A 22103-nucleotide genomic window follows, 5' to 3' on the forward strand; every position below is an offset into this window, starting at 1 on the left:
GTAGATAGATGTTGAGAGTAAAAGGATTGAGGGAAAACAGTATTAATTAAGCGGCTAGCAACTGTTCTGCCAACAGTGACTTTTCAAATCTTAGCAATGCATCTCAATACGATATATGATTCTTTGTGAAAGGAATTTGGATACTGATATGGTTTGAGTACATGCATCTGTTTATAAGTCTAACCTAGTAGACTGATCTAAGAATCAATTTAATGCTATGGTTTGGTAGAAATCATAATTATTGAACCTAAGACCGTTTTTTACTTGTACCAAAGTCTATCTACAGAACATTACCTCCCTATAGAGGCTAGGACATTTTGTGTAAGGTTTAGCAGTACATTCACTGAGTGAACCAGAATTACAGCAAGATATTTGATTACATAACAGCACGATGCAAAGTGTTTTCATTGAAAGGAATGTGCTAAGGTCTTTGTGTCAGACAATTAAAAAAAATAGCTGTCAATATTTACTGAAACAGGAGATCCTACACAATTAAGTCTGTCTGGTGACAAGGAGTGACTTTATGAACCAAACGATTGTAGGACAGCAATATCACCTGATTATCTGTGTAACTGATACTAATCAAATTATGTCAGCAATGTACATAATACATGTACCTGGTAACTGTTGATATGTCTGCAAATCTTACGATAAATTGAGAAAAAAATTCATGTTAAAAATGATAATGAACTACCTCTCTGTACTGTTTGTGATTTGTTTATTTACTCCATGGTTGCTGAACAGTTGATTATTAAATAGCACATGTTTATGGTATTGTTATGGTATTTTTTTGTCCTTCAGTAAGTCATGGGGCTAACACTCAACACCCAAAGCCCATGGGTTGGCCAATGCTTAAGGGTGGGCTTATTACAGAATAGTGATATGACATTGGTTTCCATCCACTAGATAATGAGTTCAGATTGCTTGTTATGGACATAAAGGTTTTATTGGTGATATACAGATAAAAACGTCTTCATGAGAAATAGCTCAGGTTTTAAAGTGAACAATTTCAATGCTTATAAAACAGATACTGGAACTGGAATGAATTTAAATACAAAATCCATCTATATGCTGCAGAACTGTCACTCTCTTTTAAACCGTTTTTTCGTATCTCGAAGTGGGAGAGAGATCATGATAGTCTTCAAAATCTTGAAATAATGCCTTATTTGAATTTTAAGCTGTACTGTGCAATGCAGTAATATAAGTAATTAAGCAAAATAAAAACTTAACAATTTTTAGGGACAATGATCAGGAATTTACCTAAGATTAGCGAGGATTTAAAAAACGTATAGAATGCAGATTTTTTGACTCCATGCACTTCATGTTGTTGTATGGTATGTGTATAATTTGAAACTGGGGCAATATACCTGGACAAAACCATTAATTCCTTGCTTGAAAGCTTTCATGATAGTATTTTTACTTTTATGGAGAAAGATTGAAAGGCATGATATATAGCTCTAACATTTCTTTAAAATAACAACTTAGAAGTGAAAGTCTAAACAGCAATCTTGGAAGATTTCCAGTTTTTGCCTGATGACTTAAATTCTGAGATATTAATTTTCACACCCGATGGGTAACAATTTTTTTACTTTTGATATGCGTCTATTTGTACAACTGGTAAATATGGCAGTTTTTTTGACAGGTAAATATTGGAAACTCGCTTGATGTCTTCATACCTTTAATTTATCTATTAATTTTATAAGAGATGATAAATAATGTGGGTCTTTCATGTCTTATTTTTCAATCTTTAATCACTGTGACAGTTTTCTAGTAATGGTTGGACCTGACAGATGAAATGCCAGGCCTGTAAATGTATATCTCACCAGGGTGTTTCGTAGATTTACAGGAGCTTAGACATCAATCACCTAACAATCCTATGCTATACTGAAATGCATATTAAATCCTATTTCTGTATGGTTATTGACAGTTCTTCCCTAGTTTCACAATTAGTCAAGTAGGATTTCATGTAGAATCCAGACCACTGTACAACCTTACAACATTTAGCAATTTAATTTCAATGATTTAAAAAGAATGATGAGTGTAATTTACTCTAGGTGTTAGGAATCTATATACCTGGAGGAAAGCATTACAATTTCTGACATATCTTGTGTAATCTTAAATTTGCTGTTAAATTGTGCTCTATATGTTGCAGTATGAGCAGTCTTAATGCACATCAGCGGAAGCAAAAGTCTTACTAGTGCCATACATTAAGACGCCTGTGCTCTGTGTCTTTCGTTTTTCTGTTCATCAATACATGTTTTCAGTACTTTGCTGCAAATATTGCAGTAGATTTCTTTGAATACAAAGTCCAGATTGAGTGTAGTTTAAGTATTAGGATGTTTAGCATGACAAAAAGTCCTATTTGACCTCAGATAATACTGTAGGATCCACCCATAGTATCTCTAGGTCATATACCAATTGACTTCACCCATTATAAAGGTTTTGAACAAACCTCAACTGCATAAGAAATGACAGAGTTTTCGTAATACTCTAACAACAGAAGGAAATATAGTGAGTGTGAATATTGCAGATAATATATCCCAATATAGGATGAAATATACATAACAAAAGGTTTTAAAAGTTAGTGAAACCTTCGAAAGCAAATATTGAAAAGTTTATGAAAAGTTTAAATTTACATTTGTAATGGAAACAAAGTTGTGATTCTTTTGAACATTTAGTAAAAATTTGCACATGTATTGTAGAAAATATGCCTTTCCATGTCAGTCTTGATGATGTATACTGATTGATCACTATATAAAGATAATACAATAAGATTATTAATGAAAATCTGGAGAACACTATTTATCAAAACAACACTGGGAAAAGTGAACTTATTATTATGAATATTTCACCTGAAATTACAGATTTTAGAGGCTGAGATAGAAGAACATAGAGAGATTCTGACACTAAGTCATTTTGCTTGATTTACCTGACTTGTACTTAGAATTTCAGGAAAAGTGTATTTTTCCTGTTTTTGTGCCAGTATTATCACATACACAATTCTAGTTGTAACATAAAATACTTGTACATGTGTTTGTCTGAACCACAGGATGATATGACTTTGGTTCCGTGTGAAGTTTTACAAGTCTATGTGAATGGCCTAGTGGGAGTGTAACCCACGTTGATCTGTACTGTGTATATAAAAATCCAATTAAGCCTGATTAGTTTCATAGTATGGTTTAATTAAGTATGTGAGATTGTAGGTTTTAATACAGCGTTGACTTGACATGTCGTTGACTTTACCTTTGTAACAGAAACATTAGCGTCTGACATGAGTTTTGATGAATTGTTCAAAACACAATACAATACAAATGTCTGCATGTAAAGGGGACATCCTGTGGTGGACATTCCGAAACATAAGCTGTGGCTGTTTGTCTTCTGCATTAATGTTCGCTTTATGGGTATATAGTTACAAGGTAAAAGGATTTAATCCTAATCTTCTTGATATACAGTCATCAACAATGTAAATATGATCCAATATGAAGAGAATATCTATGGCTGTCACATGAAGGCATTGAAGTGACAAAATTGGCACCATATCTGGGAGATGTTTATCACTGTGCACTTAGGTTCGTGGCTGGCAGTTCACCACAATCATTCTGTGATATTGCCATGTAAAGAAAACCTGGGAAATATCTGGTTTATCATTAGGATGGTTATTACCTACCTGCAGATTGAAACAGTGATGAAATACACTAATTAATTCTGGTGTAGAACAAATATGCTTTAGCCTTTTAACATGAGTACAAAAGGAATTGGAGCTGTGGAGTTGCCTCTGAGGTATCTGGAATGGCACCTAGTTCAGAAGTTGCTGTAAAGTAGATATAATATTTGTTTCATTATGGTGAAGGTTTCAAGAGCAGATGCAAGAGTCAAGAATGGAGGCCATAGTAATTCAGGAGATTTGAAGCTACCTCGACTGGTCCTCCGAGAGACCAAAGTCAAGCGCCGTCTGCTCCATCCTGTGCCAGATTCAGTAAAATTGGCCCAGCTCCGTCAGTACCTGCGCCAGACACCTGCGCAGCCTGCAGAGGGAGCTGGGCCAGATGCTGTGGCAGACATTACCTCTAGGGTGAGGCTGCTACACCTCCCCGATATTGTACCAGTTGACACATTCCATATTGAAAAGATGTCAACAGCCTTTGCTGTGTGTGAGGCTAACAATGTGATTGTGAGAGCAGAGGAGCAAGCCACTGCAAAGAATGGGTTGGGATTCCACAAACCAGATCTTCTCTGTACTTGCAATATGTGTGAGTCATTCAATATGAAGGCACCTAAACTTCTCTACCGCAAACAACTAGAAAAGGTAATTATGGTCCAAACTATTACTAAATAAGTTAAAACTTCTTGTCTTTATCATGCTGACTACAATACGATATGTGTTCTACGATGTAAGAGAGTCTAAGTATCCTGTACTTACTGGAATCAATTCAGAGCTGGAAAGTTTTCTTTCACAAATTGTTACCTTTGTTAAAAGTAAAGCCCTAAATTAAGGTTAGAATTAGGGGAGGTTTCAGTGTTTATGATTTTTTTTTAAGTAAATGTTAATGAGAGAATTTAATATTTTGACAAAGATCATGGGTTGATAGTGCATCACACCTTATAGTGGCAGTGTTATATATGAAGCATTGACATGAAGTACCAGGGTAGGTTACAGAAACTAAATTCTTTATTGGCAAATAAGAAAAGCTTTTTAATGTTCTTTTACAATTAGTTCATATTTTGATCATGTTTAACTTGAAACAGAAATTAGGATGACAAAATATATCCATTTCACAGTGAAACAGTGGAACAGTGGAACCATAAGGGGGATAACTCTTGCTGTACACAAATTCAATTAAATGTACCTAATAACATTTTAGATTTTAACCTGTACTGAGATTGGTAATCCCTAAAAAAATGTTTATCTTTATAAATAGTCTTACATTTGATTACAAGGTCAGATACAAAATTGTTTTAATATTCTGTAGCTACTGGCACAACTCCCATTGGAGACAATCACTTTGATCTATAGAAGAATTCTAACTGTTGAATGAAACTATCATAATGTTTGTCTTTCTGTATAGTGCTATAGTATCCTACAAAAGATAGTCCTTATCCAATAGGTTCATATATATTTATGCATGTGAAATGTGGCCTATCAACAGAAAAATGGCTTATATCTGGTGATCTTAGGAGCTGTTCTAAAGAGTCTGGTGGGACTGTTAGGTCTATACTGCCACATTGGTAATCAGGATATCATTTAAATAGTTCAATAATAACAGGTCCTCACACTCGGACAAATGTGTTCATCGATATGGTAAACAAGACAATAGCCTATCTGTTACTCGTACGTGGGCCACATATTGTTATACACAAGTCAACGTACATACAAGAACACCAATTTTCTGTTGGATCTTTTTGACTGCTCGAGTTGACAGCACACATGATACCATCTCTTTTGTCTCACCTAACTAAAAATACTCGGTTTCTAAACATGCTTTACTAGCTTGTTTGACACCATTTGGATAGGACATGGTGACCAACATGTATTGCCAACGTAAGTAACTATTTTACCAGAATCTGTTTGAAATCTGTGTTATCACTGCAGGTACTATGTTGATAAATTGTGATAGAGTAGTAATTAAGCATTGACATAGAATATCAATTTGGGTGTATCACATTGCAATTTTGTAAACATAGGTGTCAAGAGTCTAGACTGTTTCAAGATAGGTTCTGTTCAAATTGTCGCCACACACTATACACTGTCAGCCAGTCATGTTGCCACATTAAACTTATTAGAGCTGGAATTCAAAGCTGTGAAAAGATTGAAATATTAATTTGGCTAGAGGTAATGCTGCACTGTTGGGCAGCTAACCATAAATGGGTGTTAGTGTGTTATGAAATGTGTGGCTCCAACAGCAGTGCAGGCATTTGTTTCCATGCACTGTAGGGGTATCCTTGTGGTGGGGCCATGGACAGCCCCCAGCAGGAGGACCTCCTCCACAAGGTTGGTACAGGATCCAGGGAGGTCAGACAATAGGGATAGTCCTGTAGTTTGTATTGCAGCAGTTTTGCACATAGAGAGCTATGTATACGGCTACATATAACCATATTCATATAGGGATTAGTACAGAAATATAAACCTGTTATCGTACAGGTTGAAATGAATGCAGGATTAGTTTTAATGTTGTAGGTCTCATTTAGAATGTGAATTAAACCAAGGTAGGATACAAGTAACATATTTCATTTTCTTCATGGTAGTTAGCAGTTTTTGATGTGGATCCTTTGTAAATTGATGTTTGATCAGTATGTAAGGTTTAAACTTTCCTTTGCTGATTTTGTATGGGTTTCTGTATGATTAAGTTCTAGATTGTTATCACCTGACATATTCTAGATGTATTGACCTGTCTGAAAAATCTCTTTAGCTGTCCAGTCTGTTACTTTCCAACTGTCTGCGAATCACACTGGGATATGTGGTTATAAGCTATTGTCTCTGTACACTTTGTGGACATTTAGTAGATGCTCCGAATCAGGTCTACACATCACAACATGACAGACATTGGTATGTATCAGAATTGTACCCTTTTCAAAGCATTCAGAGATAGAAGATAGGATACTGGGTAGGTCTAAACTTCATACATTTTAAAGCTGTTGGTATTTACTGTATTTGAAGTCCATGAATAATGATATACATGTTTAATCATGATAAGGTAATTTAGACGACAAAGTTTGCACCAGGTGTTCAAATAATCCTTTTGAGCCTGTTATCTTAAATCAATGCAAAATAGAACTTTAATTCAGTAAATAACCTGTTTCGAGAATTATCAGTTTTTGATACATTTAATCTTGACAAATTTATTGAAAAAATGACTTTTTGAAAAACAATCAGATATAGACAATAAGCATAAATAGAATTTATGAGTCCCTAGGTTTGTTGGTTACATTTAGAAAATAGCGCTACTTATAGTATGGTTATGAGGTAAGGATCAGCATCTAGGTTCAATTTAGTGCAGGTTGAATTCTGTGTCCATTTCATTTAGAAGTATGTTTATCATGTTATCAAAAGCCTTTACTTGTTAAGCTGTACAGATTTCCCCCCCCCCCCCCCCTTTATTATATATATAGAACTTCTGCATGATACTGCACTGTATGTAATATTTTGCCAATATAGTATGACAAAGTATCAACCTATAATTTTAACCAAAACAAAAAGCAGACACATCTAAAATCATTTTATTTAAAAAAAATGTAACTGTTAAAACCACAACTTCCCCTGATTCTAACAACAATTTGGGAAGAAATCATTGTAGATTTTGACCCTTGAATTTTTTTTGATTTCTTTGCTTGTGCAACGTAAGACCACAGACTGGCATTGATCTATGTTAGAGTAACTATAGTCACAATATACACTTAATAGTAATTATAATGTGTTCATTAGAATTCTGACTTATTTTAAGTATCAATATTATAGCCATGCAAATTTATACTTTGTTCAAAATGATTCCCTTATCATGTTCAGGGGTTTTAGATCAGCATTCACACTTGAATAAGACTTAATTATGGATGATCATTTTTGAGTTGAATGGACATACTTTGATATAGGTTTTAAATTTTTCTTCAATTCTCAATCCGGTTTTAATGTCAAATGTCAACAAAAATGCTTATATATTTATATACAATACTGTAAACCTTTTGTATGGTTACATGTTGAAGATGGGATGTGCAGTTGTTGCCCATAGTAATCACACATGTCTCTTCGTCCGTTAGTGTTGTACGCCTTTGTGTTTATAACAAACAGCTTCTGTAGAAGATATCCAAGGAATCTTTCAATAGATTTCATTCATACCAATAGTATTGGAACCTCAGGTTCTACACCTGATCACAATCTATTGGTCGTGGTTTTGTGTCCAACATAACATTTAATCCCTTTATAGTCTCTTAACAGTTTCCCGATGAAAAAGTTGTTTGCACATTCCGGAATATCTTATATACGCTTCATAAAGTCTTATGGCCTTATTTAGAAGGCTTGGTCACAAAAATACTCAAGTTTAAAGCTGTCATCTGAAATATTGTTTCTGCAATCTTATTTTCTACAATATGATTATAAAAATCCCCTTTTCTTACATTAATTTTACAGCCGTCTATATACCATTGCCTGGCCATAGTACTGTCATGAAAATCTTAATTTCCCACAGTATAGTAACAGCAATCTCTTTGTGCATAGTACTGTCATGGCAATCTTAATTTCCCACAGTTTTGTTACAGCAATTTCTGTTGTTCACTATATCGTTACAACAATCTCTGTTGTCCTCTCTATTGTTACAGAAATCTCTGTTGTCTACTTTATTGTTACAGCAATCTCTGTTGTTACAGCAACCTCTGGTGCCCACAATGTTGTTACAGCAATCTCTGTTGTCCACAATTGTTACAACAATCTCTATTGTTACAGCAACCTCTGGTGCCCACAATACTGTTACAGAAATCTCTGTTGTCTACTTTATTGTTACAGCAATCTCTGTTGTTACAGCAACCTCTGGTGCCCACAATACTGTTATAGAAATCTCTGTTGTCCACTATTGTTACAACAATCTCTGTTGTTACAGCAACCTCTGGTGCCCACAATACTGTTATAGCAATCTCTGTTGTCTGCTTTATTGTTATAGCAATCTCTGTTGTTACAGCAACCTCCCACAGTACTGTTACAGCAATCTCTGTTGTCTACTTTATTGTTACAGCAATCTCTGTTGTTACAGCAACCTCTGGTGCCCACAATACTATTACAGAAATCTCTGTTGTCCACTATTGTTACAACAATCTCTGTTGTTACAGCAACCTCTGGTGCCCACAATACTGTTATAGCAATCTCTGTTGTCTGCTTTATTGTTATAGCAATCTCTGTTGTTACAGCAACCTCCCACAGTACTGTTACAGCAATCTCTGTTGTCTACTTTATTGTTACAGCAATCTCTGTTGTTACAGCAACCTCTGGTGCCCACAATACTATTACAGAAATCTCTGTTGTCAACTATTGTTACAACAATCTCTGTTGTCCACTATTGTTACAACAATCTCTGTTGTTCATTCTATAGTTACAGCAATCTCTGTTGTCCACTATCGTTACAGCAATCTCTATTGTCCACTATTGTTACAACAATCTCTGTTGTTCACTCTATTGTTACAGCAATCTCTGTTGTCTACTTTATTGCTACAGCAATCTCTGTTGTTACAGCAATCTCTGTTGTCTACTTTATTGCTACAGCAATCTCTGTTGTTACAGCAACCTCTGGTGCCCACAATACTGTTACAGAAATCTCTGTTGTCTACTTTATTGTTACAGCAATCTCTGTTGTTACAGCAACCTATGGTGCCCACAATACTGTTACAGAAATCTCTGTTGTCTACTTTATTGTTACAGCAATCTCTGTTGTCCACTGTATTGTTACAGCAATCTCTGCTGTCCACTCTGTTGTTACAGCATTCTCTATTTTCCACTGTTTTGTTACAGCAATCTGTTGTTACAGCAACCTCTGGTGCCCACAATACTGTTACAGAAATCTCTGTTGTCTACTTTATTGTTACAGCAATCTCTGTTGTTACAGCAACCTATGGTGCCCACAATACTGTTACAGAAATCTCTGTTGTCTACTTTATTGTTACAGCAATCTCTGTTGTCCACTGTATTGTTACAGCAATCTCTGCTGTCCACTCTGTTGTTACAGCATTCTCTATTTTCCACTGTTTTGTTACAGCAATCTGTTGTTACAGCAACCTCTGGTGCCCACAATACTGTTACAGAAATCTCTGTTGTCTACTTTATTGTTACAGCAATCTCTGTTGTTACAGCAACCTCTGGTGCCCAAAATACTGTTACAGAAATCTTTGTTGTCTACTTTATTGTTATAGCAATCTCTGTTGTTACAGCAACCTCTGGTGCCCACAATACTGTTACAGAAATCTTTGTTGTCTACTTTATTGTTACAGCAATCTCTTTTTCCACATTATATCAGTCTCTGTTTTTTCACAGTATACAATGTAGTTACATCATATTATAGTTGAGCAAAGTCTTTCCTGTAGTATTGTTACAGCTACCGTTAATTTCTACTCCACCACACAAGAAGAAATCATACAGTCTTACTAAGTGTATGATAGAAAATGTTATGTAATATACTTAGATATTTGATATTTGTGAACAGCTACACAATACTTACAGCTATAGTACTTAAATGTCCACACCTGTTTAAGGGGGTGACTTAAGGTTGACAAGGGAGTCCATGGTTCTGCTTCTTTAGTGCCACAGGTTGTCTGATGGTTAGTCCTGTTTATGATCGCTCCATATTGAAAGGCCTATATATATTCAGTTATAAGATTACTTGCATTCATTGTAAAGTAGTTTCTTATCACAGGTTAAGTAATTTTAGTATTCTCCTGAAGGGGCAACTAATGTATTTTTAATCCCAATCCTTTATTAATCTGGTAAACCTGGCCTGGAACTGACTTTGCTCGGTAAATGTCAGTGGTCACTCTCTGACATTGGTTGGTCAGTAGTATGCCAGTGGTCAGTCTTTCTTAATGTGCTCTGCAAATGTCAAGTGGAGGAGTTGATATGTATTGATCCTGCACTACTACTTAATGGGAGGTTGTCCTTATTCCAGGAGGGACCAGTTACATATTGTTGGTTCTGTTGGTCAGTGTTTATGTTGGGACTAAAATCACCTGTGTTTAGCCAGTGAGACATTATGATCAGTATGCTAAATATCCGGACCGCTACTACCAGTGTTTGAGAACAGGTGTATGGAGGAGGTAGAAGGAATCATGGCGTGTGTTCCCTGTCATTCAATTTGCCACTAGATTATCTTATTAGATCAATGTTATAGATCTAGGATAAAAGTCTCCAGTATATACTCTAGGTGGCAGTGCTTACGGAGTATAGAATACATGACATTGATCAAGTCTGAGCTTATTTGTTGAATCAATGAACACTTTATCTAGTTCAGTATATAATCTACTGGTCACTTGACACTTTGTGGACACTTTCTTTTGTGACAGTGATTCTGTTTAGGATATTAAAGTCTCTTTATGACCATCAGAATGAGTGAGAGGCTATGAACTGTTCCTAAGTATCTGTTAAGCATAGCCAGATATAAGGTGTCAGGTGTCATACTGGGCTGTCATACACAACTATAAGACTGGTGGGTCAGGATACACTTTTATTTTGAATAGGTATAACACCTTAAGGAACCACACAATTGGTTTGCATTTAATAAGAAACCTTGAAAACAATATGTGATTATTTTGGCCATAAACATAAAGAAGTGTGGCAAGTGGCAAGTGCGACATGTTTTGATGGCATTAGGAATTTCTTTTCAACCATGGTAGGATTCTTAACTGCTGTCATCGGAGTAAAAGCCTTTTTGAAAGAATGTTAGGATTCTGATGGACTGTTTCAACCTTGTCTGGATTCTGAAAGGTTATCTTATGAAAGTTGAAATTCTACAGTATTAAATAGTTAGGAAAACTGTATCTTGTTAGATTGTGACGATGTGTGCTGACTTTACAGAATGCTATGGGGGTGACCCCCCGGCTGCTGACACAGCTACAGCTCAATCAGCAGATGAACATGTTGCGCGCCATGCAGGACCTGTCACCAATTCAAATGTACTCCAGTAGAATGATTCGCTTCAAACTGATGCAGAACCACCGCCGGCAGACCATGCCAATGCGACTGGCACAAAGGTTAGTTGAAATGGGGCCAAATGGAGGGTCAGGTTAATATAGAATATTATGTCTTTCACAAGAAATAAAAACATCATTGTTCCAACATCTCTCACTTTGTTTGGATTATCCAGCAACACAAGGACATTCCAGTTGATTCAAAATTTGGATTGCAACATACAACCAATTCCAAGTTTGCTACTAACACCTGACTCATTCAGAAAGCTGGACTAAGGCTTTTTTGCTAAAATTGATTTTCTCTTTTGTTAAAAATATTGATCTTTGTAGCTTTAAAATCCATTATTAAACATGTATTCTGATATATAAAGAACGTTTGGTCATAGTTACTCAATATTTGCAATAAATATTGAACATTTTTAATTGATTTCATCATAGAACATTCAGTACTGCCTTTAGTAAAAACAGGTAGTCATTGTAAAATTGATTTGATAATGGATTGGTACTTGTTTATCAGAAAGATTTTTTTTGAGCAGTTTTTTCTGAATGTTGGTGAAAAACAACTAGTGCCAACAACATAGGATCTATAGTATTGCCATATGAATAAAGTCAAAAGTAAACGAACCTGAATCAAAATGAAGCAAATATTGTATTTATACTTACGACTGTCACTTGTGCTATATGTTATATTGTATTTATACTTACAACTGTCACTTGTGCTATATGTTATATTGTATTTATACTTACGACTGTCACTTGTGCTATATGTTATATTGTATTTATACTTACGACTGTCACTTGTGCTATATGTTATATTGTATTTATACTTACGACTGTCACTTGTGCTATATGTTATATTGTATTTATACTTACGACTGTCACTTGTGCTATATGTTATATTGTATTTATACTTACGACTGTCACTTGTGCTATATGTTATTACAAGTCAAAAGTGCATCTGTTGTGTTGGTTCCTAGCTACTTCTTGTTTATTTACTGCATTGTAAATGGTATTTGTGACATAGGACATTATCAGATTTTGACATCATTGGATTTTGTAGTACCATTTTTTCCCAATTTATAACCTCAGAGATTGACAAGCTTGTGAGTGCCAGATCAAACGATCAGATTTAAATGTGACAAGTATTTGTTGTATTTATCTCATCTTTATCATAACACACCTGGTGGAGATAAAGAATTGAGAATCAGTTATGAAAAAGAAGCTGTTTTCAAACCAAGCCAACAAACTTATATTTTAAAACAGTTCTGCTAACAATTTGGTCAGTATTGATACACTATTGAAGAAAACACTCTAAAAGGACCTCTAATAATTCTTCAGTCAGAAAGAAATATGTTAAATCTTGCACATGCACACTTACTTTCTATTTTCGTTTTATTAGTTTTACACACACAGTATGCTGGAAAATTTGTTTGTAGTCTTTTCTTTTTATTAAGAATAATGAAACTTGTTAAACATTTTTCATTTTACAATATTTGATTAACTCATCATAATTAAACGAATGTATATCTTTTGTTTTTGTTTTTTTCTGTTTGGTTTATGTTCTATCTAACGTAAATTGAAAACTTGAGTAAGATGTGCTTTGGTGTTTTTATTTTTCATTTTCCATATCTAACTTTTGGTGATTATCATGGAATTGAATGATCAAGGAGACAAAAATATGAATCATAAATTTATCAGTATTATGGTATACAGGTAGAGGAGAATTTCATATTTTAAAGGGACAAAATGTGAAATGTTTTAAGTCATTATATTGACTGAGTAACTGTGAAAAACCTGTCAGTAGTGACATATTGTCATTAAGGCTTAGTCTGAATTGGTTCTGTGAGAAAATTGTGTCTGTCAGTGCCTTCATGTGAAATAACTAGTGTTTTCACTTTCCTTTTGTCACATTGTATTGGGAATATAACAGTGTTGGAACAGTAGTACTTTCTAGTAAATGAAAAGCAATTTTAATTGTCGAGCAGCAATCAGTCATAAAGCAAGTTTATTGCTTGTCAATGTATGATTGTTGTATACAACCTGGGTAGTCGTCAGATAGACAGATATATCACACAAGTACAGGGTGTGTCAGGTCACCGTCAGTAATGGAAACATAATAGGTACAATCAATAGTAAACAGCATGGAATGGAAGATAACTCTAGAATCCTGGCAAACTTTGACAAGAATATTTCTTAATAATTACATTAAGTACATTTCGTAAAGTTAGTTTATTGTTGTTTTATATCCTACCAACAGCCAGGGTCATTTAAGAATGTGCCAGGTTTGGGTTGTGGAGGGAAGCTGGAGTTTCCGGAGAAAAATTACTGACCTTTGGCTAGTACCTGGTGACTGCCCCAGGTAGGCCTCTAACCCGCGACCTAGAGTTGGAGGCCTAGTATAAAGACAGTCAGGTGCTTTAACCACTACGCCACTGTAGCCCCCATAAAGGTTCATTAAGTAGTAGAATGGACTGATACTTGCCAATTGTACATACTGAACTGCAAAGTTTGGTAAAGAAAAAACATTCATTTTGAAGTGAATGTGAAAGATACCTGGCAGTTGTGGAAAACCTGCCCCTGCTGTTGTATGTCAAAAATGTCTGTTTACAGCATTCTCAGAAGTTTTTCTTTCAGTATGTCTTGGCTGATGACTCTTTCTTTTTCAATTTTTATTTGGATGGTACTGGCCTCCATTGCCTTTGTATTTTTTTTGTAACCTGACATCATGCCTTGTTCTTTCCCTGGTCTTAAGAAGTACTGACAAACAGTTAACCATGCAGTGAAACTCGCAGGGGTAAAGCTTTGCTCTCTCAATATCTCAGTATGGACAAACAGACAAGGCTATTGAAATAGCCAGGTGTTATATAACCATTACAAAGTTGCCAGCCATTGAATTAAAGAATTTTTTTGTTGTCAAAGAAATTGTACACACGTATTTGATATTATATCCCCTACAATGAAGATGTGTGGAGATGGGGGGGGGGTGTTTGTTGTTTGTACTGTAATCACCCTGGATGTCACAACTCCTCCTTTACTTATGGGCAGATTTCAATCGAATATGAAACTGCAACTGCAAAAGAACTTTAAAGGCCATGTGTAGCTGTGCATGCATGTTTTCTTTTTACAGAAATTTTGGTTTCCTTGATAAACTGGTCACTATACACTGTCTTTTCTGTAAAGCTCATCAGTCCTTAGATAAATTTTCATGAAATTAGGTCACAATGTGTAGCTTATAAAACTTGGATGAAAGGTGTATTTAATTTAACACATCAGGGCCAGGTTGTTCAAATGCTGGCTAGAGATAACCAGTGGTTAGGGAAAATTTTCAGAAGTGAATGAAACAAAATTGGAAAGTTCACAGCTGTAGGTTTGTTATGACAGGTCAAATTTATTGATGTATTTTGAGTCTTGATTTTGCATTTGACACTCTTGTTTGTTCAATGGCAGCAATTTGAATCTTGCACTAAGTAGTGATTAATTCTAACTTACTTTTGAGCAACAGGGCCAGATGTTTTCAGAACTATTACTATGGAAACAAAATGGAGGCTTCTACTTGGTTGAAATAGAAAAATTGTTTGATTATGCTTAAAATTGATGTGTTAGGACTTTAAAGAATGTTATTTTCAATGGGACTATTTTCCAAAACATTTGATATCATTAAATTGCCAAAGTACCAAATAAGATCTACGATTACATGGATCTTGACTACACCTTAACTGAACTAGGAAACTAATTTCATTGAAAGTATACAGAAATATTTTGGCCATAGGTAGATGTGCCCTTAGAACAATTTTATTCTAATTTCATTGAAATGTGCAGCTATTTAAAGCCTTCAATTTTAGACATCAGATATCTTCAAAGTTGTAACTATGGACACAGATATACATTGATACTATATGCCATGGTATCTAAAAGTAGACCAGTATGATGTGACAAAAATGTTTTCCAAACCGCCATGGTTACCAAAAGTAGACTTGTATGATGTGACAAAAATGTATTCCTAACTGCTGCTTCTAACCTTGTAAGTTGTGAACCGAATTCATTGAAACTACTGGCCAATAATAGGAACCATGCAATTTTTTTACCCTTGAATCGATGGATTTCATGAAAAAATTACATATGGATGATTGGAAAATAGGTTTTGTATAAACGCTTTTTGTCTGCGGAGGGAAAGGGTTGTTTCTTATCCTCAGGATGACCATTGTAGTTTTTATCATTAACAAATTTTAGAGAAAAAAAAAAAATTTTGAGTGAAGACGTTGTAACAGATTTTACCACCAAAGATATCACATAGTGATGACACTATCGCCAACATTTGCTTTTTAATGGTCGCTAGACACTGGTTTCTGGACAAGAAAATTTTACAGAACTCTGCTAAGCTTTGGAAGTTCTTTTGTGATGGCAGAATCAGTTGGTCTTCAGTATTTCCTGGAGTTTAATTCAGGATAATATACACAAAAATTGTGAAACATCCTGAAAAGAGTAGTGATTGGATTTCTGTAAACCAACTTATTTTTGTGCAATTGGTTTTTGTGAACTTTGCAGGAGATCAAAATTCACAAAAAATAACTGCCAACAGAATGGTTTCAATCACAGATACAGTGGACATGTAAACTTAAGCCTATTCAACTGACAAATTACTGGCGTGTCATGAATCTCATGAAATAGTAATAATTTCATATATGAAAGACAACGACAATAACAACGAAAATTTTATTTTACTTACTTTGAAATAAAGCATGAAGCAAATAAATATTTTACAAGTCAGTCACAAAAGTACCTGTACAGCATGTCACCACATGTAGACCATTACCAGAAGTCACATATGTATCATCTCATAGATACATGTAGCTAGACTTATAATTATAATTACTGGTATGATTTACTTGTTCAGTAAAACTGAGTGATGCTATCCATTCCTTAGACATCTGAGACTGACTATGGTTTTGTCCAAGCACTTAGCATGAGTGTATTTTATATTGAGATTTTGAGGTCACATATTCTGTCTCTTACTGATAACTATTCTGCATGAGGTTTGAGTACTGCTGAATGAATTGTGATTTCACTTCATCATTTATTTGTGTATCACCACTTAAATCCAGAGGTTGTAGCTCACCAGTTTCTTTTTCCAAATTAAAGAAATTCGTAGGTGACATGTAATGATGATTGTGCTGTTAGGTACTCAGTCACACTAATCCACAAAAAATACACTTACTATTTTCAGAAAGTCCTTGTCAACACTTTAGTGGCTTTATTCCTTGAGGGATTTGTATCAACTATTAAGATTTTTTTTATCTTGTTTTATGTCAGTCAAGGTTGAACTGCATGTATGGTTGAACCGGGTGGTGATTTGTGTCATTGACAATTTTTTTTGTGGTAAAGACCTATTACATATAAGGTATTTCGTCGACAAGTTTGACGTACAGCAGATACAAATGTCTCTTTTATGGAGTACATTCTGAGCTGTCTGTACCATTCTCACCTGAATGGAAGCAAATTTAATCTTGTGTTCCATTTTTCAGTCTAATTCTATAAATATATTTACAAGTTCTATTTGTTTATGTTAGATTCTATTTTAGATGAATTACACAATATAACTGAGTTTCTGTGAATATTTCTTTTTTTTTTTACTTTGTAACACAACTCAACACATATACATAATTCATTTCTGTATAATGAAACCAAATGACTCATCTAAATTGCATTTTTCTCTTTATGTAGGAAAATCATTATTGCATCATTATATTGATTGAGTATCAAACAACAAGAATGATTGTAAAAGTCTCCTTCTTCAAAGCTAGATGATAAGTGATACCTCAAATAATGAGTGTTGGTTTGTAGGAGTTACTTCCCTTTGGATTGAAAGTTATAAGTAGCTCATTTCTACAGACTCAGAATTAGTTCTTATTTAATATTTAACAATTTATTTGGAGACATTAGAATAATTTTACCAGAGTTTTATAATATTTTTTAATGATTAGGATGATTTGTGTGTTAAGTTTTGATGCTTATACATCCAAAAGTAAAGTATCTGCCTATCTATATAAATATATAGCAGTCAACCCCACATGATGAGCTACACATCAGTGGTGGTCATTTCTAATCATAGTCTTACATCAGAGGTAGTCAAATGTACACTATAGGTAGTCAGTACTGATAGACTTACACTAGAGGTAGTCAGTACTGATAGATGTACACTAGAGGTAGTCAGTACTGATAGATGTACACTAGAGGTAGTCAGTACTGATAGACTTACACTAGAGGTAGTCAGTACTGATAGATGTACACTAGAGGTAGTCAGTACTGATAGACTTACACTAGAGGTAGTCAGTACTGATAGACTTACACTAGAGGTAGTCAGTACTGATAGACGTACACTAGAGGTAGTCAGTACTGATAGATGTACACTAGAGGTAGTCAGTACTGATAGACTTACACTAGAGGTAGTCAGTACTGATAGACTTACACTAGAGGTAGTCAGTACTGATAGACTTACACTAGAGGTAGTCAGTACTGATAGACTTACACTAGAGGTAGTCAGTACTGATAGACTTACATTAGAGGTAGTCAGTACTGATAGATGTACACTAGAGGTAGTCAGTACTGAGGTAGTCAGTACTGATAGATGTACACTAGAGGTAGTCAGTACTAGAGGTAGTCAGTACTGATAGACTTACATTAGAGGTAGTCAGTACTGATAGACTTACATTAGAGGTAGTCAGTACTGATAGACTTACATTAGAGGTAGTCAGTACTGATAGACTTACACTAGAGGTAGTCATTTCTGATAGACTTATGATGTACACTAGAGGTAGTCAGTACTGATAGATGTACACTAGAGGTAGCCAGTACAGATAGACTTACACTAGAGGTAGTCAGTACTGATAGATGTACACTAGAGGTAGTCAGTACTGATAGATGTACACTAGAGGTAGCCAGTACAGATAGACTTACACTAGAGGTAGTCAGTACTGATAGATGTACACTAGAGGTAGTCAGTACTGATAGACTTACACTAGAGGTAGTCAGTACTGATAGATGTACACTAGAGGTAGTCAGTACTGATAGACTTACACTAGAGGTAGTCAGTACTGATAGACTTACATTAGAGGTAGTCAGTACTGATAGACTTACATTAGAGGTAGTCAGTACTGATAGTATATATTAGGTAGTCAGTACTATAGATACATCAGTACATAGATATATATATACATTAGAGGTAAATATATATACACTTATGATCATCACTACCGATAGACTCAAATAAGAGGTAGTCAGTACTGATAGATGTACACTAGAGGTAGTCAGTACAGATAGACTTACACTAGAGGTAGTCAGTACTGATAGATGTACACTAGAGGTAGTCAGTACTGATAGATGTACACTAGAGGTAGTCAGTACTGATAGACTTACACTAGAGGTAGTCAGTACTGATAGATGTACACTAGAGGTAGTCAGTACTGATAGACTTACACTAGAGGTAGTCAGTACTGATAGACTTACATTAGAGGTAGTCAGTACTGATAGACTTACATTAGAGGTAGTCAGTACAAATATATATATACACTTATGATCATCACTACCGATAGACTCAAATAAGAGGTAGTCAGTACTGATAGACTTACATTAGAGGTAGTCAGTACAGATAGACTTATGATGTACACTAGAGGTAGACAGTACTGATAGATGTACACTAGAGGTAGTCAGTACAGATAGACTTACACTAGCGGTAGTCAGTACTGATAGATGTACACTAGAGGTAGTCAGTACTGATAGATGTACACTAGAGGTAGTCAGTACTGATAGACTTACACTAGAGGTAGTCAGTACTGATAGACTTACACTAGAGGTAGTCAGTACAGACTTACACTAGAGGTAGTCAGTACTTATAGATGTACACTTGAGGTAGTCAGTACTGATAGACTTACACTAGAGGTAGTCAGTACTGATAGACGTACACTAGAGGTAGTCAGTACTGATAGATGTACACTAGAGGTAGTCAGAACTGAACTGATAGATGTACGCTAGAGGTAGTCAGTACTGATAGACTTACACTAGAGGTAGTCAGTACTGATAGACTTACACTAGAGGTAGTCAGTACTGATAGATGTACACTAGAGGTAGTCAGTACTGATAGACTTACACTAGAGGTAGTCAGTACTGATAGTACACTAGAGGTAGTCATTTACTCAGATACAAATATATAGATAGACTTACACTAGAGGTAGTCAGTACTGATAGATGTACACTAGAGGTAGTCAGTACTGATAGACTTACACTAGAGGTAGTCAGTAGCAATATATATATACACTTATGATCATCACTCAAATAAGAGGTAGTCAGTACTGATAGACTTACACTAGAGGTAGTCAGTACTGATAGACTTACATTAGAGGTAGTCAGTACTGATAGACTTACACTAGAGGTAGTCAGTACAGACTTACACTAGAGGTAGTCAGTACTGATAGACTGATAGATGTACACTAGAGGTAGTCAGACTGATACACTAGAGGTAGTCAGTACTGATAGATGTACACTAGAGGTAGTCAGTACTGATAGATGTACACTAGAGGTAGTCAGTACTGATAGACTTACACTAGAGGTAGTCAGTACTGATAGACTTACACTAGAGGTAGTCAGTACTGATAGACTTACACTAGAGGTAGTCAGTACTGATAGACTTACACTAGAGGTAGTCAGTACTGATAGACTTACACTAGAGGTAGTCAGTACTGATAGACTTACACTAGAGGTAGTCAGTACTGATAGACTTACACTAGAGGTAGTCAGTACTGATAGATGTACACTAGAGGTAGTCAGTACTGATAGACTTACACTAGAGGTAGTCAGTACTGATAGACTTACACTAGAGGTAGTCAGTACTGATAGACTTACACTAGAGGTAGTCAGTACTGATAGACTTACACTAGAGGTAGTCAGTACTGATAGTACACTAGAGGTAGTCAGTACTGATACACTAGAGGTAGTCAGTACTGATAGACTTACACTAGAGGTAGTCAGTACTGATAGACTTACATTAGAGGTAGTCAGTACTGATAGACTTACACTAGAGGTAGTCATTTCTGATAGACTTATGATGTACACTAGAGGTAGTCAGTACTGATAGACTTACACTAGAGGTAGTCAGTACTGATAGATGTACACTAGAGGTAGTCAGTACTGATAGACTTACACTAGAGGTAGTCAGTACTGATAGACTTACACTAGAGGTAGTCAGTACTGATAGACTTATGATGTACACTAGAGGTAGTCAGTACTGATAGATGTACACTAGAGGTAGTCAGTACTGATAGACTTACACTAGAGGTAGTCAGTACTGATAGATGTACACTAGAGGTAGTCAGTACTGATAGATGTACACTAGAGGTAGTCAGTACTGATAGATGTACACTAGAGGTAGTCAGTACTGATAGACTTACACTAGAGGTAGTCAGTACTGATAGATGTACACTAGAGGTAGTCAGTACTGATAGATGTACACTAGAGGTAGTCAGTACTGATAGACTTACACTAGAGGTAGTACACTAGAGGTAGTCAGTACTGATAGATAGTACTAGAGGTAGTCAGTACTGATAGACTTACACTAGAGGTAGTCAGTACAGATAGACTTACACTAGAGGTAGTCAGTACTGATAGACTTCACTAGAGGTAGTCAGTACTGATAGACTTACACTAGAGGTAGTCAGTACTGATAGACGTACACTAGAGGTAGTCAGTACTGATAGACGTACACTAGAGGTAGTCAGTACTGATAGATGTACACTAGAGGTAGTCAGTACTGATAGATGTACACTAGAGGTAGTCAGTACTGATAGACTTACACTAGAGGTAGTCAGTACTGATAGATGTACACTAGAGGTAGTCAGTACTGATAGACTTACACTAGAGGTAGTCAGTACTGATAGACTTACACTAGAGGTAGTCAGTACTGATAGATGTACACTAGAGGTAGTCAGTACTGATAGACTTACACTAGAGGTAGTCAGTACTGATAGATGTACACTAGAGGTAGTCAGTACAGATAGATGTACACTAGAGGTAGTCAGTACTGATAGATGTACACTAGAGGTAGTCAGTATTGATAGACTTCACTAGAGGTAGTCAGTACTGATAGACTTACACTAGAGGTAGTCAGTACTGATAGACTTACACTAGAGGTAGTCAGTACCAATATATATATACACTTATGATCATCACTACTGAGGTTTCATGCACTGCTTGTAATACAACTATATGACAGAGATTAAGGTGTTTAATGGTAAAACACTAATAGACTAACATTAGAGCTGGTATTTGCATTACTTATAAACTGAGATACTATTTATATATATAAGCAGAGTATATAGAGTGATTGGTTCATTAGTGTAGGGATCAATCTCTTGTTAAATGATTGGGTGCGAAATGTTTCAACAATTGATCATCATAGTCAG

The 22103-nt window shown here is 35.4% G+C and overlaps 1 protein-coding gene across 1 annotated transcript in view; it reads left to right on the plus strand.

The window, feature by feature from the left end:
• The first annotated feature begins 3841 nt into the window (after window positions 1–3841).
• LOC132557018 (uncharacterized) overlaps window positions 3842–22103 on the plus strand; it is a 72730-nt gene continuing 54468 nt past the window's right edge. The window contains exons 1-2 of the mRNA XM_060221481.1: window positions 3842–4306; window positions 11540–11715. Coding sequence (XP_060077464.1) covers window positions 3842–4306; window positions 11540–11715 — 641 coding nt within the window. The remainder of the gene's footprint in view (window positions 4307–11539; window positions 11716–22103) is intronic.

This window comes from Ylistrum balloti, unplaced genomic scaffold (genome assembly GCF_031769215.1).
Source record: "Ylistrum balloti isolate Yb309-2 unplaced genomic scaffold, AGI_CSIRO_Ybal_v1 Utg370612, whole genome shotgun sequence".
NCBI lineage: Eukaryota > Metazoa > Mollusca > Bivalvia > Pectinida > Pectinidae > Ylistrum > Ylistrum balloti.